Here is a 25605-nt window from a genome sequence, read left to right as displayed (position 1 = left end):
CAAACTCTTTTTTTCTCCCAATATTCCTTCATCATCTTTTTTCTTTTAAATCTTTTAAGATTTTTATTTATTTGAGAGAGAAAAAGAGAGCAAGCATGAGCAGAGGGGAGGAAGCAGAAGGAGAAAGAGAAGCAGACTTTGCTGAGCAAGGAGCCTGATGCAGGGCTGGATCCCAGGAACCCAGGATCAGGGCCTGAGCAGATGGCAGCCACTTTAACACCCAGGCGCCCCAGCATTCCTTATTGTTATGTTAATGCATTTACGCTGAGTTTTAGAACTCCGTGGACCTAAGGGTAAAGTAGCATAAAGATTTGAGGTTGCTTACAACTACAAGGCAGTTGGTAGTACCTGACCTCCTTGTCTGGCCACTTCAGCATCCAGGACAGAACCAAGAGGGGCAGGGAAGTGAGCAAATTAATACTTCATGCACAAAACCAGTGTTCTAGAGCGGGCTTGCTCTTATCTGGGCCCCAGCTGTATGCCTGCCAGTGGGCTGATGCGTAGCTGGGAACTGATCTGTGATAGACTTCAGGTCACAAGTAGATGTCAACCAGTTTTCTTTCCAGGCAGGCTTTTCCTTTATAGCTTTGATTAGGCTTGAGGTTTCATGGTTGTCTTGCTTAACTTTTCTTTCTTTCTTTTTTTTTTTTTTTTTTTTAAGATTTTATTTATTCATGAGAGACACAGAGAGAGAGGCAGAGACACAGGCAGAGGGAGAAGTAGGCTGCCTGCAGGGAGCCCGATGCAGGACTTGATCCCGGGTCTCCAGGATCAGGCCCTGGGCCAAAGGCAGTGCTAAACCGCTGAGCCACCCGGGCTGCCCTGTTGCATAACTTTTCTTTGCTTTTAATAGGGTGGTGAAATTCTCTTTCTGTGCATTACTATTTTAGTGAAAATGGCCAGTTTTAAAAGATGAATCTCATTTGTAAAGTATACTTGATGTTTCAGATCTTCATGTAATTCAGTATATATATATGTACATATATATATATGTATGTATTTTTTCTTTTTTAGAGAGAGGAGGGTGGTAGGACAGAGGGAGAGGGAGAGAGAATTTTAAGTAGATTCTGCTGAGAGCAGAGCCCAACATGGGGTTCAATGTCATGACCCCTGAGATCACGACCTGAGCCGAAATCAAGAGGATGCTCAATCAACTGAGCCACCCAGGTGCCCCTCAAATTCAGTTTAATTTTTGCTGATTATTTTTGTGCCTTGTTAACATAAAGAAGGGATAAGGAGCATCAGGAGTAACCCTCTGCTTCATTATTCAAAATAGGATTTTTTTCTTCCCCTAGCTAAAAATACAGTCGAATTGGCAATGTCACTTTTCCTAACTATAGCCTCTAGTCTGCTGTAGGCTCACAAACTGGTATTTGGGCTTATTATAGTTGCCATCCCTGCCTGGCTTTTAATTCCAGAACTTAGTGATAGATATTTCAGGGAACATCACAGGTACACACAGATGGCCTCTGTGTGACTGGAAGAGTGGATCATGATTTTTTTCAATGAATGCATTCTACCTGAAAACAAGGTCGATTTGCAATCATTTCGTAATTATAAGATTCATTTGGTTTCTTTCTTTCTTTTTTTAATTAAAAAAATTTGTTAAGGATTTTACTTATTTATTCATGAGAGACCCAGAGAGAGAGGCAGAGACACAGGCAGAGGGAGAAGCAGGCTCCCTGTGAGGAGCCTGATGGGGGACTCGATCCCAGGACCCTGGGATCATGCCCTGGGCCAGATACTCAATCCCTGAGCCACCCAGGTGCCCCTCATTTGGTTTATATAGATTATTTATTTTTCTAGATGAAGCATCATCTGTGTGTGGTCATTTGGTTACTTGGCAGCTCCACCCGTGCACAGCAAGGCTTTTACAACCTCCTGGGTCCAGTTTCAGAGGCAACAGTGTAAATAAATAACAAGCAGGATCACCATTATGCACTGTGTGTCAGTCTAGATGCTTGAATGCAGTGATTTTGTGTTTATAATCCAGCCAAAGCATGAGCACATTTATGTGTGTCTGTTTCTCACTTTTTTCCCTCTCCGCTGCCCGGAATTTGCCTGAGTGGGTCAGAAAGAGATCATGTTCATATAACAAAGAACTGAGATAAGATAAAAGAACTGAGATAAGATAAAAGGGAGACTTGCCTTTATTATGAATCTGTATTATGAATCTGTCACTAATAATCACTAATAAGGCTTTGACTTTGGTCTTTTTTTTTTTCCCCTCCAGAAATCTTCCTAACGATATACCTGTATTCCAAGAAGATGTTTCTAAGGAAAGCCCTTCCCCCATCATGACTTATCCTCAGTCGGCATCATACCCTAATTCTGATAGAGAGTGGTCACCCAGCGCAAGGTAAGCTGCTGGGGGAGGTGTGTGCGTTCGCCTACCCCGGTCCAGAGGGTTTAAAGTCAATTGTATGAAGCGTGTCTAACAAAATCATGAAATATAAGTAAAAAGTGAAAAAATGCAGTTTAGAGTCAGAGGTACAGATCAGGATTGACAAAGAACATGTGCAGACCGTAGACTTCTGTCTGAAATCATATGCAAACTGGAAACATAGCTCTTAGCTCCCCACAGGTAACAGTGGAAGAAAAACCAGTTAAGTCACTCAGTGCTGGTTGTCAATAGGAGGAAACAGGTGGTGGGGCCTTTCTTGACACTTAGCCCTCAAGTCGGATTCGGGAGTGCAGCCGTTCTTTCAGGAGCCACTAAGGTGGTTCGGGCTTGTCAGAATGAGGCCTCTCCTCATGCTCAATCCCTTCTGCTGAATGCCAGAATGTTTATTTCCCCAAAAAGAACTGTATAAACTTGGGAGACCCAGACCTGCTCAGTGTGTGGGTTGCCGTCCTGAAGACCCCAGAGACTTTTAGACAATGAGACCCCTGAGAGCCTGAGAGTACATGAGCCCTTCCAAGTACTTTTCAGAAGAACTGGGGAAGGGACAGATGTAACCCAAATGTTCTCAGCAAGGACAGTATCACCCCCATTGGGACAAAACCTGGTTCTTGGGCAGCAGAGAATTCTTAGATATTATAATGGTTTGCGGCCTCCACAGGGCCTCCAAGCATGGTGAGCACATTCACAGTCCATCCGTGGTGATAAAATTCCATGGTGGAGCGAGGGCCACTGTTGGAGGGGGGAATGCCTCCACTGTCCTGGGGTGCACTAACCATGAAAAGGGATTGAGAAACACCAATCTTAGTGACAGGGACATTCTTGGATTATTCTTGTTCCTCATGTGTTAGATGGACTTATGGTTTTCAGTGGAAGTGTAAGAACCCCTGCTGCAAAGGCTCCCTGCCTAAAGCCAGAGTCATCCAAACATCACTCCTAGTTCCAAGTGATCTCGCCAACAGGACAGCACAGTGAGCAGCGTGTGCTGGAGTCCTGAGTCAGAGAACCAGATCTGTCCCATGCCTTGTCCAGCCAGGACCGGGACAGCGAGTGTCAGTGCACCAGGGTCGGGGCTGGGGCCTGGAGGTGTCCTCGGGGAGGTCGGTCTGTAGGCCAGCCTCGTGCAACAGAAACAGAATGCTAGCTACATAGGACATGTACAGTTTTCAAGCAGTCATCCTTAGAAAGTGAGAAGAAACTGAAAAAGTTGATTTTGATGATCTGTTTCCTCTGGCCCAGCATATCCAGAATATTACCAAGCTAATTCGTTTTCAAAAAGTTATTCATGAGACATTTCACATTCTTGTTTCCGCACTAAGTCTTTGAGTTCACCGTGTAGCTCACGCGTAAGGACCACCTCAGTTTGGACACGTCACATTTCAATAGCCACATGCAGCTGGTGGCTGTCATAAGGGACAGTGCAGATGTTAGACCTTTCTGGAACCTCCCACATGTGTAGCAATGAACCCTAAGGAGGGAAAAGGATGGTACCTTAGGAAGGAGATTATGTGGAATGAAACCACTAATTGGTTGAAAAATCTGCTCAAACACTTCTATATTAATTTTAAGAGTTTATTTATTTATTAATTTTTAAAAAGATTTTATTTTTTTTCATGAGAGACACAGAGAGAGAGAGAGAGAGGCAGAGACACAGGCAGAGGGAGAAGCAGGCTCCATGCATGGAGCCCAATGTGGGACTTGATCCCAGGTCTCCAGGATCACGCCCTGGGCTGAAGGCAGCACTAAACCACTGAGCCACCTGGGCTGCCCATAATTTTAAGAGCTTAAAATAAATGTTGGAAACACAACCCTGATGTGTCCCTCTGTCTTTCCTGCTCTATGAATCCAGGATAGCGACTGTGTCAGATCGTGTGAGTCTGACTGCTGTCAAATGCAATTACAAGTTAGCACAGATACATTTCCATACTTGGAATGACATGTTTTCTTTAAAGAGACAACTGGCAGCAGAAATTACCAGCTCTTTGGACTACGTTGTTTGATTAAGCACTAAATTCTGACCAGAGAACAACAATCTTTTATGGGCATATGGATGAATTCGAAAATGAAATGATTCTTTTTGACAGTTTCCACTTGTTTTGGGGGTTCAAAAAATTTGTGTTGATTTCATAGTGATTTCAACAGATAGCATTCTGCTGTTGTCAGAGGCCTAAGTATGTTCATTTTCTAACAAATATTATTGTGGAGAGTAGTCAAAAGAATTTATATGAAACTTAATTTAATTGACTTATGATTTTTTCTTTCTTTTAATGTATATCACGTGGTATCCAGTAGCCCGATAGATTGCCAAAGGACTGCCCCCCACCTGGCAGTTGCGGCCGAGGGAGGCCTTTCTAGCTCTTGCCCTCCACAGCCTTCATACTTCCATGCTTCAGAAAGGTAGAGGGGCTCTTTTCCCCACTTGGGATCTTGGATAATAAAAATTGTGATCTAACCCTTACCAGTCTGTTAACCATTGACCAAATTACTTATGCCGGAAACACATAGAGACTGTAGAAGCGAAACTTTTGGTTTAACTCTTATAAATCTACTTGACTAACCAAATTACTCATAGAGGAAATACCTAGTGATGATTATTTTCCTTTGATTTTAAGCATTTGTAGATGATTAAATTTTTTTCACTACTAAATTTGATTCTCTGGGAATTATGGCTAAGTATATAGTTTTTCCTAATTTTGTGGAGTGCTTTGCAACACAGAATAATGACGTGAAAATTGGTAATATGATCTTTGCTTTCTGTCTAAGGTTGTTCAACAAGTAAGTTTATAAGATCTTTTGTATAAGGGGAGTTATTATAAGTCTTTAAGTAGCTCATTAGACTGAATAATAGAATCCTGTTTTCACAGCATTTCTAGAATGGGATTTTGGAGCGTAGCATGGGGTGGATCTTAAGGTGTAGGATCATAGGTTTGTATTTTCATCAGTTGCTGTGGTCTGAGATTCCTGCCTCTATTTCCTCCGTGTTGTCCACACTCCAAGCTACATGATGGACTCACATGGACGTTAACAAATGAACCTCTGATTGATTTCTACTTGGGAAACTGGTTTTCTTTTTGATGAAAGAATCAAGTCTCAGGATGTGCTTCATCTGGAGGTTGCATGGGCAGTGTAAAGGCCATTTTGAAAGGGGGTAAACTGAGTCCTAAATGGTTAAAACTAACTTGCCTAACCAGGCCTGGCAAAATCCTGAAAGCTATTATGTGGTTAGTAAATGCACTATTAATGAAAATCAATCATGGACCTTGTAAGCTTACTTTTTTGAACAACCCTTTACTTTAAAAGTCTAATATTTGATAACGGGAAAATCTGGTACCACCATCTTTCTTATGAATCATTCCCAGCGGTGGGAGTCTTTTCCCCGATTCACCTTCTGTCAATCTGAATTCCACGGAACCTGTGCATGTATTTGTGTACGGAATCCTTTGACAAAGGCTGGTGTTGCCAACGTGCCACCACGTATTGTGGTGGCATATCGGGTGTGAGAGGTGGGACTCCAAGCTTCTGATTTCCACACAGGGCTTGTTTCTCTGTGAAGGCATTTGCAGACCTGAAAACTTCTGGAAACCTATGGCTTAGGGTGTTTATCAGAGGATCGGAACAGCGGGGATTCTGGAGTTGGCATCACAGAGAACTGTGTTCAGCATTTGCCTTCTAGAGCAAGGATTGGCAAACTACAGTCGATGGGCCGACTGCGACCTACTGTCTGTTCTTGTAGTTTTATGGGAGTGCAGCCAGTTTGTTCACATATCGTCTACGACCAGTTTTGTGCTACCACGGCAGAGTTGTGCACTTCGGACAAAGATCGGATAATCCACAAAGCTTGACGTACTCGCTCTCTGGCCTTTTACAGACAAAGTTTGCTGACCACCTACTCAGAGCAAACTCTTGTCTAAAGAGCTTTGCTTAATTTAGTGTAGTGGGTAAGACAGTTATTGTTACCCAAAATATAAAGGATATTTTATGTAATAAAATATGATAGGAGCTTTTTAAACAAGTGATTTGAGATTTGGGTGCAAGCTGTTGAGGATAGGAAGCCGATTCCAGTGGACTTTTCCTGTGATGACTCTGGAGAAAAAATGGGTTCAGGTCATGGTTTTAGGTACAGTGGTAGCTGCAACACCCTCTCTGCACATTTCAGTGATAGTGAATATAGGATCGTAGATAACCAGTGCCAGAAAAGCAATGACTCTCGGGAGAAAAGCATAATTAGAGGACTAGAGGGAGCACGGTTGGACAGTGATGAACACTCTATCACCTAGATGTATGGAGCTATCTGTCTTCCTCCTGTGGGACCACTTCCCATAGGGCAGAAGAGGGTGTGAGTGTGTGTGTGTGTTGGGAGAGGTGTCCTGTTGTATATACTCCCACAATATGCTGTCTTAGGGCCCTCCTCTCCACACATGGAGAAATAGAGCATGAGGGCCGTACCGTAGCCACATACCATGGGGATGGTTTGGTGGGCACTGGGCACTATGGACAGTGAACCAGCCTCTGAGCATCTCCGTGTGAAATGGAGGAGAGAGAGAGTGTGTTAAAATGGCCCAACTGAAGAGATCTGGGACCTAAACTAACCATTAAGGGTCCCTCTTGGTTTGATACATATTAGCTTTCATCTATGACCACTCCTTGACCTGACAGGAAGCTATACTCAGTGGGAGTTGAAGTCTATCTCAGACAGGTCCATGCGGCCCAGCACGATGGTGAGTGGGACTCAGGAGAGTGGAAGGTCTGTAAAAGAGGGCGCAAAAGGAAAACGGCATCTTTGTCCCCCGCTTCATGTACCACCTTTGTCTTACTCTGGGGGACATGATGTAGGAGGATGAAGTCAGGGAGTGATCAAATGGATACATTTTCCTATCCAGATGTTGTTTAGGATACTGTGAGAAGTTTGTAGATAAGATGATTACCCTTGGCTGGTCACTCTGGCTGAACAGAGGGAAGGCTTTGTTCAGGCCAGAATAGAAATATGGAAAATGTTGGGAACACAAGTTACAACCACTTGAAAGCTGGCCCGAGAATTGAGCCTTGTGATATGTTGTTACAGAGCAGGCCTTAGCACACAGGTGGGTCTTTGAAGTGTTCCTGGAAGATAGAGTATTTTATGAAGTCTCAACATAGAGGCTCCTGCCACATTAAGCAAGTTTATTCTTGGCACCTGGCATTTGTGGCAAAGTTGGCATGTGATGCGGTTTTCCTGTTTCCAAAGCCAGTGTGGATTCATAAATATTTTAGATATCGAATGTAATGGGTACGTGTCTGAGATCAGCAGCACCCCCTTTGCAGGTGAGAGCTGATGGACTTGGTTTGGGAGTTGAGAACGCAGGAGAGGTGAGCTCAGGGTGAGAAGTGGGGAAAGACAGGTGGTTTTGAGATGAGAAGAGACTTCTTTCCCTTCCTATTGTCCTCACTCCTTTCCTCGGTTTTCCTTTCTAATTGTTTCTTCTCATCTTTACTTGGAACTGGGGGGCAGGTTGGGCTAGGTTACCCAAATTGGGAGCACCTTCCATCCAGGCTGTGTGTTCTGTGGACCCCTGGTGGCCACAGGTGGGAATGTCATGAAGCTTGTGTGCATTTTCTGGGCTGTTTGAACCATAGAATTCTGGACCCAAAAAACATCTTAAAAAAGTTTCTCTTCCCTGTTTAATCATGGGTTTGTGTTTTCTTTAGTCCTTCAGGTTCTCGACCTTCGACACCTAAGAGTGATTCAGAATTGGTCAGTAAGGCCACCGATAGGACGATGCAGAAGAATAACCTAGAAATGCTCTGGCTTTGGGGAGAATTGCCACAAGCTGCAAAGGTAAGTTCCCCCCACCCCCGCCCCAATTCTGTCCATATACTGAAGAAAGTTTCTAAAAACATGAAATGGGCGCAGTGTTTTCTTTCAAGAAATTTTGTTTCATATTCCAGTCTTAAAAGAATCTTAAAAACATTACTATAAAATATTTTTTAATATTGCACGGCCTTTAGAAGATGCTACAGCTTCTTGTATCCCTGGCAAATATTTGTAATATGAATGAATGAATGAGTCAATGCTGAAAGCTTTCCTACTAAGAATCCAGATGGGCAGCTCTTGGGAGGGAAGGTCTGTTGAGGTAGAGTTGTGGGTTCTTTCCTTTTCTGGGTTATATTTGGCTTTCGTGGAAAACGCTGATTTCTCTGCCCATGGGCTGTAGTGCTGACCCAGCCAACCATCTTTACAAATCCATGTCGTTTGCTGCTGCGGAAATGGCGTGAAAGTGCTAACCCATCACTTCTTCTGGCAAAATGCTTCCAACCACAGACCTGCTGTAGTGTTGTTTTCATTTGTGCTAGAAGCTGTGAGATTGGACACAGACATGAATACCTTCCCCCTTCCCCTCCAACCCATAAATTGCAGTTTGATTTTTGTTTGGATAATTGTCTTCCGTAACTGGGAACTCCTTGGAGGAGTAGAATCAGGAATGCTGACTTCCCACTCATGTGAACCAACCCCCAGATCTGTACTTCTTCACTCATATTTTGGGCCTTTATTGGAACTTCATTGAAATATAACATGCATACAGATCGTAAGTGTACAGATCTGTAAATTTTCACACTGTGACTGTGTCCATGGGACCTGCACCCAGACGGAGAAGGAAACGTGGGACCTAACCAGCAACTCGGAAGCCCCACCCTTTGCAGTTACTGCTCAAACGACCCCCCAGAGGGATAAAGACCCTCCTGCCGCTCACAGCAGAGATTAGCTTGGTGACATTCATCATGGTATCGTATGTAACTCTAATTCAGTTGTTGTCATCACTGCGAACTACCCATCATGTGAATATACTTCCTGTTCTACGGATGGACACTTACTTGAGCTGCTTCTGTTTCTTGGCCATTACGAGGCCCATCTGGCAGTTGATGTTTCATATGAAAGCTCATTTGCTTTGGGACTGCTATTCTGGTGTGTAGACTCCTTGGGCAGGTACGGAGATCATGAGGCTTACCCATCTCTCTGCAAAATGGGCAGACAGTTCTGCAGATTGTTAATGGGTTAATTGTGTGACTTGGGTTAACTCTGTTTTTCTGTTTGCCCACACTCTGACCATTCCTCTGTCTCTATCTCTTTGCCCCTTCGACGTAGTCATCTCCACACAAGATGAAAGACTGCAGTCCGTTAAACAGTAGAAAAATCTGTGATAAGATGCACTTTCAGACCATTCACAGTGAATCTTCAGATGCGTTTAGTGACCAGTCACCAACCCTGGCCAGGCCGCCCGTGCCGTCCATCCCAGAGCCGGGCAGGCCTTCCACGGAGATGCAGTTTGTGAACGAAGAAGATGTCGAGGCCTTAGGGGCCGCAGCCCCACCTTTACCTACAGTTGAAGAACCCAAACCACTCTCTGCCAGTGTAGCCCCGACAGCAAGCAAGACGGATTCTCCTTCCAGGAAAAAAGGTGGGAAGGCCAGCATGTTCCAGCTCCTTCTGTGTAGACTTGGTGCTTGGCATGTTACCCTTCCTGCCCTTGGAAGTCCTGAATATATCAGGGGGGAAGCTGGCATGTTCAGTGTATGCCCTTTTGCTGCAGTTGTTAACTCATCGGAATTTAGTTCTAGAAAATCAGACTGAAGGAAGCCTTGGGGTGGTGTAATGAGCCCCCTCACTTTATAGCTTGGGGTGCTAGGATCCAGAGGGATGAAGTCGTGTTCACCCACGTGGGGCTCCAGAGGACGTTGATTACTGAGCTAATCCTGGTCCCCTCGCCCATTTCTCTGTTTTAATTGTGACATGCCGTGTATCACTATTTCAGATGACACTGGCTTATTTTTATTTTGCCGGGAACTCCCCTACTAGAACATACGTGCTCTGTGGGATCTAGAATCTTTTTGGTCTGGTTTACATTCATTTTGTCTGTGCTCAGAATAATGGTTGGCACATAGTCGTTGCTCTGTAACGGCTGGTTTGATACACACTCAGTTGCGCAGCAGGAGGGATGACGTCAAGCCTGCTCTGTTAACCATGGAGCTTGGTGCCGCTTTCTAGATTTGTATGAACCAGTGACCTAATTCTCTGGCAGAAGGAAACAGGAAGCCTGCAGTCCTGGTGCACAGTGACCGCCGATGTACCCTGTAGGCTGCCGGGCCTGGGGATATTGATACAAGCAAGTGTATCATCATCGTCATCATCATATCATTTAAAGATCATGATGACAATCGCTTCAAGATATTGAGTGCTGGGTGCATGTCAGGCACAGGTGGGGGTGGAGCTCAGTAGGGTCACACAACGGTCTAGGGCTCGCCCTTGGCAGTGGGGGGTGGACGCCAACTTGGTTAGTCTGCCTCTGGAGTCGTGCCACGCTGCTGACTTCCAGCTCTTGTGTTCCTGGGCCGGGGGGGCCCTTGTGAACTAGTTTGCACATTAGGCTCAACTGCTTTCTGGAGCCGCTCAGAAGTCCACGGAAGACCAGAGTTCTGACCTGACCCGTTTGTTCTTTCAGACAAGCGGAGCAGACACCTGGGTGCTGACGGCGTCTACTTGGATGACCTCACAGACATGGATCCTGAGGTGGCTGCCCTGTATTTTCCTAAAAAGTAAGATTTCTTTTTATTCCTCGTATCATTTTCTATGTTTAACTGTGTGAGTCTGGAAGAGGCAGCGGGAGGCCCAGATTTTACTGTGAAAAGCAACCAGAAAACAATGGCCTTTCTCTGTGGACGCGTGTGTGGCTACATCCCCGTGTGGCTGGCTTCCCACCTTCTGACCGGGAAGGCAGGCATGAGGCTGGCTCCCAGGGTGACACCACAGTCATGTCACGGGGGCGCAGTGGCCCACAACCCGAATCGGTGGCCAAGAGGGGGCGGCTGCACCTCCCTCTCCCTCCCCAGGAGAGATTCTCCTGTGGCCTTTGGGGACCCCTGTTCAGCTTTGTGACTTGCAGGGAGGGCTGGCTCCTCGGAGGGTGGTGGCCGCGACCTGTGGCCTCTTTCTCTGTGGTTCATGTCACAGAGGCTTGGAAGGACGAGAGGCTAATAAAAGAATCACTTCTCTCCCACGGTAGTTCATTTTACGTGTCTGTCCTTGTCCCGGTCCCGAGGTGGCCTCGCTTGTGGCCTTGGGAGCTGGGCTGGCGCATGGCGGGGGAGAGGGGGGTTGTCCCCTGCTGCTGTGACGTCAGCACATCTCCCCTCTTCCTCCTCCCAGCGGAGATCCTTCGGGGCTCCCCAAACACGCCAGCGACAACGGAGCCCGGTCGGCCAACCAGTCCCCGCAGTCGGTGGGCAGCTCTGGCATCGACAGCGGCGTGGAGAGCACCTCGGACGGCCTGCGGGACCTGCCGTCCATCGCCATCTCCCTGTGTGGGGGCCTCAGCGACAACAGGGAGATAACCAAAGGTACCGGAGCCCGCGGCCCGTCTTTGAGCCACGAGCGCCCCCTCGTGGCCCGCGGTCGGAACATCCGGAGGCCCGGGCTTCTCCGGCTCACGTCGTGTCACTTGTCCCTTGGCTGTGCTCCTGCTGGGGGGATGGCACAAATGATTCCTTGCAGCTCTGAACGTTGCTGGCTTGGCGGTGGGCCGCCCGGAGGGTTGTGGTGGTCACACGTGGCTTCGGGGCCACGTGTCGTCAGGCGTGTTTGCTGCGCGATGGGGGTCTCCTTGCCTGGTGGCCGCCCTGCAGAGGTGTCCTCCGGGGGCCTGCCGCCCGGTGGGAGTGTCGGTGTTTTGGAAACACGGAGCATCGCAAGTGTGCGGAAATGCTGTGGGGCCTGGGGAGGGAGGGACGTCTGAGTTTGAGCAAGTCCAGGGCGCTTGCCAGCTGGATCCGAGGGGTGCTCATAGGCTTGGCGGAGGTGGCGAGTTAATTCGTAGCGGTGGTTTCCCAGGGTCTCCTGACAGCTACGTGGTGAAGTGGCCCCAACACCCCCAGTGGAGGATGCATCAGTCATTGCCAACTGATGAATTTTTCGAGTGGACCTAGTCGCCCGGGTGACCCTCTCTCACCCTCCCACCTCCACTGGCCTCTCTTTTTCATCATGCCCCCCCCCCCCCCCCCCCCCCCCCCCCCCCCGCCAACAGGGGCCTGTTTTTCTAGGCGAGGATGGGCGAGGGTGTGCCCTTCATCCCCTTGCCACTCAGGAGCCACCGTCTCCCCTTCCTGCCCTGGGCGGCCATCCACACTCCTGTCTCCCTCCTGAAGTCCATTCAGGGCTTTGTGAATTTCTTCTCACACAGACAGTGAGGCCCCTTATTCTGGAACCTGAACCAGCTAATAATCCATCCCCCTGGTGATGAGCTGAAGGGGGTTAGTTTATGTGACCCAGCGGGTTTAGTCCATCACAGGAAGTCGTTTTAAGACTCCCTCCCCTCTAATAACCAGCCACATTCTGTTTGCACATCTCTGCCCCCAACTGCTCTGGGGCTTTGAAGAGGTGAGCGCACTCCGAGGAGGCTGGTGTCCGATGGCGCCCCCTCTCCCATACGCTCACACTGTCCTCTCACGGGGGTCCATACGGATGAGACCAGATTCCCATGGCCCGGAGTCCCCGAGGAGAGTACCTGGTGGTATGAATTAGGATCCCTCAGGTGCGTGTTGTGGCCAGTCTGAATTGGCATCAGGACCACGGGGTCTTTTTCTGCTGGACAGGAGTGACTCCCAACGTCCCGGGTCTGCTGGGCCTTGGTTCCATCCAGGGTATATAGGCTCCCCTAGGGAAGGAATAGGGACAAATTAGGGCCAGAGAGATGGTCAGAGCTGTCATCAAGGCTCAAGACAGGGTCTGGCTGAATGGGGGATGTTGAGTGGAGGCCGGGGCCTTAGGCCAGAGCTCCTCACAGGAGCTGGAGTCAGGAGGCCGGGCCTCCGCTGTGTCCTGCATGTCCTGCACGTGACAGTGACCAGCACCACGCCCACTGACACAGAGCGAGCCCTTGCTCTACACGGGGCATTGTGCTTTCTCCTCACGACCTCGTCCAGCCACCGAGGAGGCAGACGAGGGAACCGAGGCTCAGGGACGCTGATTACTTGCTCAACACGAGCTCACGCTGACAAATGTGACTTGAGCTGAGTGGCCTGGTTTCTGAGCCTACTCGCTATTCATCTGCTTCTCGTAGGGAAACTGTATTTCCCACACGCCTCTCCCTGCCTCGCTGCCTACACATACACTTCCCCCATGTCCTCAGACTGCCCCCGGCCACCCTTCATGTCCACACAGACGCTGTCCCCCAAAACTAACTGAGGCCCCTTTACAAACACAGTCGAAGAATTGTCTGTACAGCCGGAATGCACAGGCTCTCAGAAAACACTTGTGAATGAGCAGGTGAAAATGTTCCCTCTCTTTTCTCCTTATTCTGTATGATTGCTTTCACAGATGCATTTCTGGAACAAGCTGTGTCCTATCAACAGTTTGTGGACAACCCGGCTCTCATCGATGACCCCAATCTTGTGGTGAAGATCGGGAATAAGTAGGTTCCTCTTAGAAAGTCATTTGGGCTGTCACATGGGACTGTTCGCGTTTCAGGTTTTCTGATGCAAAGACCCAGGCAGTAAACATTAGAAACATGTGAAATGAAGTCCTTGTTACAATTTATTATCATCTCTTCATTCTTGGCAAAATACTGTGTTGTTGTATAGTTGGTAGGTTGATGTAACTGTCAATCTCGTGGATTTTAATATTCATCGGTACTAGGTTTTTTAAAAAAGATTTATTGATTTTAGAGAGAGAGCCTGAGTGGGAGGGGCAGAGGGAGGGGGAGAGAGAGACTCTCAAGCACAGGGCCTGACGCGGGGCTCGATCTCACAACCCTGAGATCACAACCTGAGCTGAAACCAAGCGTCGGATGCTCAACCAGCTGTGCCACCCAGGTGCCCCTGTGCCCCATACACTCGCACTGTCATCTCACGGGGGACATCCAGTCTCAGCCCCTGGCCTGTGAGCCTCAGGCCCGTATAGTCCACGGGCGTTCACAGAATAGACTGCCTATCTACCCCTTGGAGCTTCGTTGACTGAGGTCAGGGGATGTGCAGGTGTTTTTGTAGATTATCAGCAAACTTTTCTCCGCGAGAGGAAGTCGGGGGTATTTAGGTATTAACCTGGGGTCCCTAGTTGCCTTTTCCATGAAGTGTGGCAAGAAATGCCATAGGCGCATCGGTGGCTTGATGCGTCACGGAGCCTGGGCTCCCTCCAGCTGGCCACGGGGGTCTCTGACCACATCTGCCAGTCTGTGCTTGGCCCCCAAGAGGGACTGCTGTGAGGTCGGCAGGACGAGGGGTCCCTGCAAGGGAGGGGCAAGTTGGGGAGAGCTGGGGTGTTGGCAACAGTATTGGGCTTGTTAAGGACCCAGCTGGGATTCCAGAGTTTTCCTTGACTGTCTCTCGTGACATTAGAAAGATTGTTCAGGCTGAGCTTTGGTCTTTGACGCCTATTTCATTCTTTCACATCAGATATTATAACTGGACAACAGCAGCGCCTCTGCTCCTGGCCATGCAGGCCTTCCAGAAACCTTTGCCAAAGGTGAGCTTTAACATGAGGCCGAAGGGGTGGCACTAAACACGATGGGCAGACTAATCTGGGCAGTTAGAATTTAACTTTTATTTTAGAACCACAGAGTTAATTACATTATGATCTTTTGAAGTTCATGATTACAGATGTCAGGAGTTTGGAATCTCCCTCTCTTGCACCCTTAATGTCCTCCCCCCTCTTGCTTCTCAGGGCGAAACCTCCCAATCGTGGCAGCGCCAGACCAAGGCCTGCCTCCTGCAGGGTTCCTTTCCCAATCTGCTGTACTGGGGATGTAGGTAGGGACAGAGCAGGTCGGTGACTGGATGTCAGAGCCCAGGGGTGACGAGGGGACGAGAGAGAAGGGCCTGAGCAGGTGGCAGTGTGGCTGCAGGGAGAGGGCGCATCAGGTGTGGGGGCCAGCGCTAGCGGCAGTGCTGCTAGGCGAGGAGGGCAGAGTGCAGGGCCTGGCAGGTCCTCGCTGCAGGAGAGAGCAGGTGATGTCGCAGGAAGAGGCTGTCACGCTCCCCCCAGGACTCACCGGACACTCGCCGGGAATTGGTCAGCTTTTCAACATTGTATCTTCTTGCTAGATTATACATTCTTTTTCTGCAAAGACCATGTCTTTCCTTGTCTCCCTCATCCACTCAGCAGGTGCTTCTTGCAGCAGATCAGATAGTTAGGATATCTGAAGTTCTCGAAAGTCAGCTCTGACTTTGTTGGGCCCACGCTCCCTCCTTCCTGTGTGTGTGTGTGTGTGTGTGTGTGTGTGTGTGCACGCACCTGCGTGGGTAGCATTTGGGGTTTGGAGGTTGTGACCTCATCTGTGGTGGTGCTTTACCTGAGGTCATTTTTCCTCCCTGGTTTTGTTTCCTCATAGTGTACATGGTATTCATGGCTCAGGGTAAATTGTTATCTTACAAATCAGTAAGAAAAAAACAATGCGGTAGAGATATCCTTTAACTGAAACAGTTTAACTCACAGAAGATGTGCGCATGACTCGTAAGCTGAGGCTTTGTGCTATGCATCCTAAATTTTTTTACAAGCTGTCAGTAATTTTTGACTCTGCTTATGGCGTTTATTGATGTAGAATTAGTTTTATATATAGAATTTGTCCATCTTTTATGGCTGTTGAGTCTTGTAGCACGCTTAGGATGGCCCTGCGTTCCCATTTTCCAAACTTGTGAAAATATGTCAGCTTTCCCTCTAGTACTTTCTTTTTTATTTTTTTATGTGGGCCCCACACCCAGCATGGAGCCCAGTGCGGGGCTCGAACTCCCAACCCTGAGATCCAGACCTGAGCTGAAATCAAGAGTCAGGCACGTAACCAACTGAGCCACCCAGGCAGCCCTCCCCTAGTGCTTTCTTAAATCTCTGATGTGTCCGGATTTTATTTTGTGAGTGAGCGAGGTATCAGGAACCAAGTCGGGGCTTCCCCAGCTGGTTGTTGAATCGTGATGCTTTGTAGGAAACAGAATGACTACCAGCAGCTTAAATAATAGGGGTTTATTCTCCGACGTGGTAAGAATCTTCGAGGTTGGTAGTTTCAGGGTTAGTTTCTCCGTGATTGTCTTGGCTTTCCCGTCACGATCACGAAGTGGCTGCCCCCCACATCATCCTCTCAAACAGCCCCGTCCCAAATAGGAAGGGTAGAGGCAGACTTCTCCCCTTTCACTGGCCATGTGGTCACACGATCACCGCCAAACCAGGTGCTGATAAAACAGTGGAATGACCATGCGTGGCGGAGACCAAGGGAGGTCAGAACATATTGCCCCTGAGTCTTTTTTTTTTTTTTTTTTTTTTTTTTTTTTTGCGCCTGAGTCATGAACAGAGTTTTAGATGTGTTGGCAAGAAAGAAAGGGGATGATGTGCCCAGGGAGGCAAGTAACCCACCGGCCCTGGCATAGCTACCTAACTATGCCAGTACCTTTGGTTAGACCGCCTTCCTCACTGATAGGCACTTGTAGCTACAGCCTGTTGTTTGATGTTTCTTTATCAATTTAGATTCATTTCTGGGCTTTGTCTTCTGTTCCTTTTATATGTTTACTCATGTACCAAGATGCATTTTTTTCATTATGATATATTTTCAATACATTTCAATATCTAATAAGGCTTGTACCTACTTAATACTCTTCTGTCCATGAGTTTTCTTGGCTATTTTTATTTGTTTTATAAATGACCCTGAGAGTCGCTTTGCCTAGATATGAAAATAATCCTGCTAGTTTTTTTTTTTCTTACATTGGGGTTTAGTTACCTTTATGGATGAATTTAGGGGGAATAGAGTAATTGACATCTGTGTGAATTATCCTCTTGGTGAATAGGGTACACATGGTTTGCTTTTCTGTGTATTCAGTTTCCTTCGTATCACATAGGGATTTTTAAATGATAAAAAGCACACTTCGGGTGAAATATGGGAATTTTTTAATCTTTCTACTTAACCTGCAGCCTGTTGGGTTGAAAGATGTAAATTGTTCTAGTGGGAGGAGAGGGTCATCCATTCCCTGATAGGTTCTGTGAACCAAGGAAGGGAGAGGAGATACTATTTACCTGGTGCCGGAATTCACCTCAAGAGAAAGATTTTCTTCTTTGGAAATACTTAGAAAATTATTAATTAATATTTAATCTTCCCCCATTAAACCTTCATTTCTTTAGGGCAAGAGGATGAGTTTTCCTTTTGCTACTTGAGGTTTTAACCCAAATGTACCTACCAGGCTTCGGTTTGTCCAGATTGGGCAATTTACATTTACTAAAGAGATGCATTTTACTCTTTGTTTAAAACTGTTTTACCCTATATTCCATATTAATCATTTCATTTTTTAATTTTCTAATCATCACGCTGAGAGTACAGTATCTTAACCAGTAAATCACTTTACTTTGAAAACCTCTGATCTTAACTAATCACTAATGATTTTCAATGCTCTCTTTTTTTGTTGTTGTCGTGTTGTATTTTATTTGTTGTTTGTTTATTCTTTTAACATCTTCTTAAGTCTTCATGCTTAAGTTATCTTCATGTGATTTTGGACGCCATTAGGTTCTGCTTCTCGAAATTTTTTAATCCACAAATAGTATGTTGTGTTTTCTCTAATTTTTTTTTTTTAAATTGTACTTTAATTTGCATGTGTGTGTCTTTTGGTTTGGATGTGCTAAGTTGATCTTTTTTTGGTTCCATTATTTATGTTACCATCCATTTAAAACAGGCCACTGTGGAATCTATCGTGAGGGATAAGATGCCCAGAAAGGGAGGAAGATGGTGGTTTTCATGGAGGGGAAGAAATACCACAATCAAAGAGGTAAGCGTGGAAAACAAAAGGGTGTTTCTACTTAGCTCAGTTAATTTTGGGGTTCTGTGTTATGGAATTTGTTTCTAGGCTTGTACGTCAGAGAAATAAGCACAGGCCATGATACTGAATTTTCACAAGCCAGTTCTGTGGCGAAGCAGTAAAGGCATCCTGGAACATGGGCAGAGGAAGGGCAGGTGTGGGTACAGAGTTGGGGTCACCTCCTGACCCCGTGGAGACCGTGGCCAATTCAGGAGGAATTCAATCTGATTAATTCTCTTTTTTAAGTATCTTCCTGTGGCTTGTGAGTATAATTTTTTTTTAATAGTAAGGAACTTTTTTTTTTTAAGATTTTATTTATTCATGAACAATAGAGAGAGAGAGAGAGAGAGAGAGAGAGAGAGGCAGAGGGACAAGCAGGCTCCATGCAGGGAGCCTGACGTGGGACTCGATCCCGGGTCTCCAGGACCCCGCCCTGGGCTGAAGGCGGCGCTAAACCGCTGAGCCACCTGGGCTGCCCTGCTTGTGAGTATAATTGTAGTGAGGTGATACTTAGAGTGGTAGACTAATTCTCATCAGTCCTTTCAAACTTAAGTGCTGTGTCTAAACATACATGACTTTGGGGTCCATGCCTATAAATGCCTGTACTTCTTTCCAGATCTCTGGCAGCCTCTCTATCTCTTTCTTGAGGCACTTTCCTTGCTTGACTTCCATGCCTCTGGCTCTGCCCCCGAGGGGGTCATTGAGGGTCGTCCTAGGCCTTCTTGTCTGCTTGGACAGCCTGCTTTTCCCTGGGCAGCCCCACTCATGCCCATGTTTTATTTCCAAACCAGACGTTCTTTCGTATTCCATGTCCATTTATCAAGTAGCCGGCATTGTGGACATCTCCATGTGGATGCTTCAGGACACTTCAAACTGGTCATTTCTAAGATTGAACTCACGGTATTTTTGTGAATTCTTCCTTCATTGGACCATAGCCAGAAAATAGTGCCAGTGTCCCTCCATGGGCTAGACCTTTCTTCTTCCTCATTTCCCACATTCAGTTCGTCACCACGTCCTATCCGTTTACCATCTTAAATATATCTCCTATATGCCCATCTTGCTCCAGTTCTACTCTGCCAAGTGTGGACTAGCTCCATCTGTCCCAGGATTGCTTCCAGTGGTCGACTGGTCTCTTCTTGCCTTCTCTTCTTCAGCCTCTATACCATAGCTGCACTGGTCGATTTAGGATACTGGTCCGAATTGTGTTATTCCTTCCTTAAAAGCTTTTGGGTTCCCAGGGCTCTCATAATTAAGACCAATGTCCTTAACATGGTTTACTGCACTTGTGTATCCTCGCCCCTGCATCCCTCTTTAGCCTTTTTTGTCATTCTCTCCCTGCCCTCCCTGCTTTAGTTTCACTGGCTGAAAACACACTCTGCCTCAGGACTTTTGCATATGCCATTCCCTTTGCCTGGTGTTCCTAGGACCCCCTCACTCCCTCCTTTACTTAATTAGCATCTCAAAAAGCTCTTTCTCAGAGGATTAGTCTGGGCTGCCCCGTCTCTGCTCTCTTAGCCCTGCAGGTGCACTTTGCTTTCATACGTTTTGTCAGCATTTGTAATTGTATCCATATTAGTGTGACTATTTGATTAGCATAGTCTCTTCCTCCTCAGCATCCTAAACTCCAGGAAGGCGGAGGCCACGTCTAGTTCTGGATATCCCTGGTGCCCGTATTGGACACAGGGCAGGGCTTGGCAAAGATTTGAGGGAATGCTGATTACTTTTGGAATATAGTATAAAGAAACCCCAAGCACAGCAGTCAAGTTGGTTATTATAATACTAACAGAAACTCCAGTGAGCTCAATATATTTATTCCATGAGTTCAATGAAAAAGTCTGGTGGAAGGATTTTATCAAGATAAAATTGTTTGATATTTTCTTAGCATACCTGAGTTTGACCAATTATTCCATTACCTTCAAGGAATGTAAACACATTAGAGCAAACATACACTTTGCTTTAGGTGACTTAAAACATAAAGGGCCTTTCTAGTTCCCCCACTGGAGAGTAGAATGTTTTAGAATTTAGCAGAGGGCTATTTCCTATTTCAAAGGCCTATTTGTTTTGGAGTATTCACATTGTCACCAGTTTGAATTAAGGTAGATGCCGGCATGAAGGAATAGCTAAGAAATTAAACATTTCTTAAACTGAAATATATTTATTTCAGATATATGTTTTTGAACTAGTCTAATAAAGAATTGTTGATAATGGTAGCTAACTTACCTCAGTAAATAGATTAAAAATTACTGGGCTTATTGTCACATCAATCATTTGTGTGCTTATAAAAAGCTAAAGAATATTTGGAAAGAGTTTGTACTCATCCTTTGTTAAGATGGTCACCCTGACATATTATTTATTTTTCTCATTTTATTTATTAACATTGAAAACATTAACCTACCTCCTGACCAAATGAAATGATCCCAAATAATGGGATTTAGTTGTACGTCCTTTGTCCTTGCGTGATTCTGTGATGACTTTCCAGAAAGACTATGGGGCTGGGGGTGTCTTCCCCTCCCTGGCCTGCGGTGGGCCAGGCTTTGTGCATCTGTGCAGCATCTCTGTGGTCCTCACAGCAGTGTTAGGAGATGCTGGCACTTCCACAGGTGGGGAGACAAGGCTCTGGAGGGTTCCATGACTTGCCTAGGCTTCCCAAGCGAGAGAAGCAGAGCTGAGCCCAGATCTCATAGAGTTCCAGAGCTCTTTCCAGTACATCGGAGGAGCATTTTCTATTAAGAGTGTGTGGTGTTGAGAAAGAGAGAAGGCATCCACATTTTCCCAAGCAAAATATGGTGTGAAAATATTTTCAAGCGTTTCTATCAGCAATTATAAGAAAATATTTTGAAAATATTCGGGTATCCAAGCAGCCCTTGATAAAGCATTTGCATAAGCTACAGTGATTATGAAGTTTGGTTTGGTGCCACAAACACTTATGGAAAACAGACTCATTTCTGTCAAAAAAATTTTCTCAGCTTAATTGAATGCTTCCAAGCAAAGGAATAACTGGGACCTGCCATGCCTGGGGCGTGTAATGTTGGGGATAGCATTTGGGGCGCTGCCCCGGGCTTGTGGAACACCGGCTGTGATGTGCATTTACTTCTCTTTGCTACTCTCGTGACTCTTTCTTGTCTTGCTCTCCAGGAAAGTAAGCCAGAGCAGTGCTTGGCTGGGAAGAGCCACAGCACCGGGGAGCAGCCGTCACAGCTTAGCATGGCCACCAGGTATGGCACGAGTCCACGTGGGCTGGGACAGCCCCCTTCTGTGTCCCAAGGCATGGCAGGTGCCTGCCGGGTGCTCAGGGGTTTGCCGGATACACATGCAGACCTGGCCTGCAGCCCTGGCTCTGGATTTACTCAACGACCTGGAGCCACTTGGTTTCCCATGAATCAAATGGAGGCAGTTGCCCCCTAGATATCCCCCTTGCAAAGTAAACGTGATGCTTCAGTGAGGTCGTGTAACTAGAGCGCCTCTCTGGGTGCTGGTGTGTGGTGGCCCTGAACGTACGGAATCCAACAGAAGCGGTGAGGAGGAGGAGGATGATGACAAATGTGAACATTAACAGCAACGTGGAAAGAAGTTTCTTTCAGAAGGAAATTGCCTTTCTCTGTAGTTCAGATACTTACTGGGGCTTACGTTGATACTTTTCTAAGAATCTATATGGATTCACAGTAACTTGGCAACTGATAGATAACTATTAATGTTTTGTCTTTAGGTTAATCTGTATGGGATTTGAAGGCAACTCTGATCTGAATGCAAAGCCATCAGGCGTTGGTTATGATGCTGACAATGTATATTGACGCCGAGTGAGCTGATATAGCACCTTTTACATATCACCTTACCTTTAGGTTCTTTCTGTATTTAGGAACCCAGGATTGCCTTTCTTATTTAGCCGGCAGGAAATACTAATGAACTAATGGAAGGCAAGATTGCAGATCTTAACCACTTTTGTATCGTAGAAGCTAAGCGAATGCCTGACATGTAGCAGGTACTTCGTAGGTGTTGTTGAGCTATTCCTGAATTGAGAGGTTTTTCCCAATACATTGTTGGCTCATAGGAGAGGCAGGCTTAGATTGCAGGTCCTCAGCCTCCTGGCCATAGCTCTGCATCATCAGCTATTTTATTTCTAGAATCCATGATGGGAAACAGAAGCCCATATAGGTAGAAGTAGGAAAAAACCCTGATTTCTTTATTGTTCTGTGTGTAGAAGCATGTAGACCTTTTCGAAAATGACTAAGAGGCCTCTCCAGTTCTTGGCTGGAATATTACTGGGGACACCCTTGCTGTTTCCTTTGGTGGGACCCCGGCACCTGACCCTCTGCCCATCTACACTGGAGAGGGAAGTGGGGTTGGCTTTTCAGTTTTTTGCCCTCTGTCTCTGTCTCATTCTCTGGAAGAGGGCTTTTAAGCACAATTATTTGGGACCTTCCCAGCCTGGAATGTTGAGTGTACCTTTGCGTGAGCTCGGAAGGGAGAAGGCTGGTATGTTCACGATGGAGCGCAGGCTGAGGGTGTGCTGTCCTGCAAAGGGATGTGTAAAGCAGGCCAGAAGCCAGTGGACTTTCGGGGGGGGGGTCATTGTTCACTCCTGTGAGTGGGCAGCAGCAGGCTGTAGACAGCAGACTTGGGAGTCTGGAGGACCTGGTTTGGAATCCTGGCTTTGGGCAAACTGGCTTCCATATCTGAGCAAAGGAACAGGTGTGATGTTCAGGTCCAGAGCAGCGGGGGAAGGCAGCCCAGGAGAGAGGTGACATGGTGAGAGGGGACACAAGCAGAGGCGCCAGCCCACCTGCCCTGAGCCTTTAAACCAGTGGTTTCGCTGCACTAGAAACATCCTGCTCTCTTGGAATTGTTTTCAAGAACGGTCTTTGTCCTAGCCACGATTTCCAAACACGAGAGGCAGCATGAGCAGGACGTAGAGCGGAGACTTTGTCAATCTTCTATGTGATCTTTGGTGAAGCCATCAGCCCCATAGTGTCTCCTCCTTCATCTGCAAAATATGGATAAGGATGTTACCAACCCCACGTATATCTGCTGATTTAATTCTCACAGCATTGTGAGGACAAAAAAGGAGACCCAGGACGCAAAACCCGACAGGGCCACACAGGAGGTGTGCCTGCGGTGGCTGAGTGAGAGCAGTCAGGAGGTGGTTCTGGGGTGGACCTGGCCCACAGTTGAAAAGGCACAGAACGTGGGGCTCTGGGGTGGCTCAGTCGGTTAAGTACCTGACTCTTGATTTCAGCTCAGGTCATGATTTCAGGGTCGTGAGTCCGGCGTCTGGCTATGCACCTTTGTACTCAGCAGGGAGTCTGCTTGAGATCTTCTCTCTCTCTCTCTCTCTCTTTCCCTTTCCCTCTGCCCCTCCTCCCACTGACAGATGCTCTCCCCCCCCCAAAATAAATAAATAAGTCTTATATATATAAAAAGGGCACAAAACATGACACTAGCTGGTAGTGTGACATGCAGCGGCTTCTGCTACTGGTCCTCTCCCCTTGGCAGCAGTCTCATGGAGGACCAGGAAGGACACTGGGAGGCCGGGGTGAGGGGACGAGCAGCAGGACCCCAGGGCGGCTCCTCTGGAGCTGCAGCATCAGCTGGTGAGGTGCATTTGATTTTCCTACCATCCGGTACCATCCTCTTCAAGTGTTGGCACAGATGCTGTTCCCAGTTCAACAGAAATCGTTTAAGACAATTCACCGTTCTGTGAGTTAGTCACGCTATGCTTCTTTCTTAAACCTGAAAAATGGAGCATTGACTCTTGTGAGGAGGAATTGAGATTCAGAAAAATATTACCATCAACTTCTTCGGAGAAATGGAAATCTTTGCATTTTTTCCTAGCTTCTTAGACGTTCAGCCTCCCCATTGGATGGGCACAGCTGACAGAGAAGGCGTTGGAGTGCTCTCCTCATTGACAGGCTTGATTGACAGAGCGGTTCCCCGAAGTCTCCTAATTGAGCAAAATGCTTGTCACCATACACATCATTAAAATCCTATTTGAGAAATGCGCACTGTGACAAGTGCTAACTTAGATGTTGTTCACAGCTACTCTTCAACACAGACTTCCGAGCAAGATGCGCCCTTTTTGTTGTGTTTTGGTGCTGCTTGCAGGCGTCGTAAAGCAGGCACCAGCTCATGGGCCATCGCAGGCCTGTGCAGGTGGCAGAGTCCCCGGATGTCACATGCTTGCCCTGAGCTGGCTACACCAGCAGCCAACTGTACAACTCCCGCTTCAGGGTTTGTTTCTGTTTTCCCTCAAACATGGGCTGCCGCACGGAGTTGGTGGTGGCGGTTTTCCTTTTCCTTTTTCCCCTTTCCCCTCCCCTCCCCTCCCCTCCCCTCCCCTCCCCTCCCCTCCCCTCCCCTCCCCTTCCCTTCCCTTCCCTTCCCTTCCCTTCCCTTCCCTTCCCTTCCCTTCCCTTCCCTTCCCTTCCCCTCCCCTCCTCTCCTCTTCCTCTCCTCTCCCCTCTTCCTCTCCTCTCCCCTCCTCTTCCTCTCCTCTCCCTCTCCTCTTCTTCTCCCCTCCTCTCCCTCTCTTCTCTTCCTCTCCTCTTCGTTTCCTCTCTTCTCTGCTCTTCCTCTTCCTCTCCTCTCCTCTTCCTCTCCTCTCTTCTCTGCTCTTCCTCTCCTCTCCTCTCCTTTCTCCTCCACTCCTTTTCCTCTCCTCTCTCCTCTCCTCTCCTCTCCTCTCCTCTCCTCTCCTCTCCTCTCCTCTCCTCTCCTCTCCTCTCCTCTCCTCTCCTCTCCTCTCCTCTCTTTTCCTCTTTTTTTTCTTTCCTTTTTTAAAGCAGCAGATGGGGATTAACAGCAATGCTGCCTTTTTTTTTCATACCCTCTGAGCAGAGACACACATCAGTCTGTTGTCCTGGGAGCTCTGGTTCACATCAGGGTTTCCTTTCACTCCACGTTGGTTGGTTGGAGCATAAACCTTTCATCTTCAGGGAGGGGCCTGCATCCTGGTTCCCACCTGGGTGCTTGTTGGGCCTGGTGGGCTCCAGGACTGCATCTTCCTGGGCTGGAAATCCGTGGGTTGTAGGTTCAGAAGAACCAGCATTGTTCGCAGGAGCCACGGGGGCCAGAACTGGAAAGGACTGTTGTTGGAACGTGTCATTTTAGAGACAATCCAGAGGCACCCAGAATTCTCCCCGTGTGAGGCCTTCTCTGAGTGCGGCTCGTGTCTCCCAGTCCGGTTGTTGCGGTTATGTGCCCGCATCCTGAATGTCTGGTGGGTGTGATGCGGTTTGTTCCTTTTCATTTTGAGATAAGGAAGTCAGGGCTGAAAGAAGAAACAATCTCTTTAGCGTAACAACCTGATTCCTGTGGAGTTTCAACCCAGACTCCTCAGGTTCTAACCCCTGCATCATTTTCACTACCTAGAGACGGCCCACAGTGTCATGGGTTAGAGTCATCCGCACGTAGCCCAG

The 25605-nt window shown here is 47.2% G+C and overlaps 1 protein-coding gene across 10 annotated transcripts in view; it reads left to right on the top strand.

Moving 5' to 3' along the window:
- The window catches only part of LPIN1 (lipin 1), a 131503-nt gene that overhangs the window by 82611 nt on the left and 23287 nt on the right, over nucleotides 1-25605 (top strand). For 9 of the 10 annotated variants that reach the window (XM_072771046.1, XM_072771048.1, XM_072771051.1 and 6 more), the window contains 10 exons: nucleotides 2234-2359; nucleotides 4691-4798; nucleotides 8087-8216; nucleotides 9522-9834; nucleotides 10876-10969; nucleotides 11580-11770; nucleotides 13746-13839; nucleotides 14819-14888; nucleotides 18071-18163; nucleotides 21329-21408. In XM_072771046.1, coding sequence (XP_072627147.1) covers nucleotides 2234-2359; nucleotides 4691-4798; nucleotides 8087-8216; nucleotides 9522-9834; nucleotides 10876-10969; nucleotides 11580-11770; nucleotides 13746-13839; nucleotides 14819-14888; nucleotides 18071-18163; nucleotides 21329-21408 — 1299 coding nt within the window. The remainder of the gene's footprint in view (nucleotides 1-2233; nucleotides 2360-4690; nucleotides 4799-8086; nucleotides 8217-9521; nucleotides 9835-10875; nucleotides 10970-11579; nucleotides 11771-13745; nucleotides 13840-14818; nucleotides 14889-18070; nucleotides 18164-21328; nucleotides 21409-25605) is intronic. The other variant, XM_072771044.1, reaches the window with a different exon arrangement.

Source organism: Canis lupus, chromosome 12 (assembly GCF_048164855.1).
Source record: "Canis lupus baileyi chromosome 12, mCanLup2.hap1, whole genome shotgun sequence".
Taxonomy (NCBI): domain Eukaryota; kingdom Metazoa; phylum Chordata; class Mammalia; order Carnivora; family Canidae; genus Canis; species Canis lupus.
This window is presented reverse-complemented; position numbering and strand designations above follow the sequence as displayed.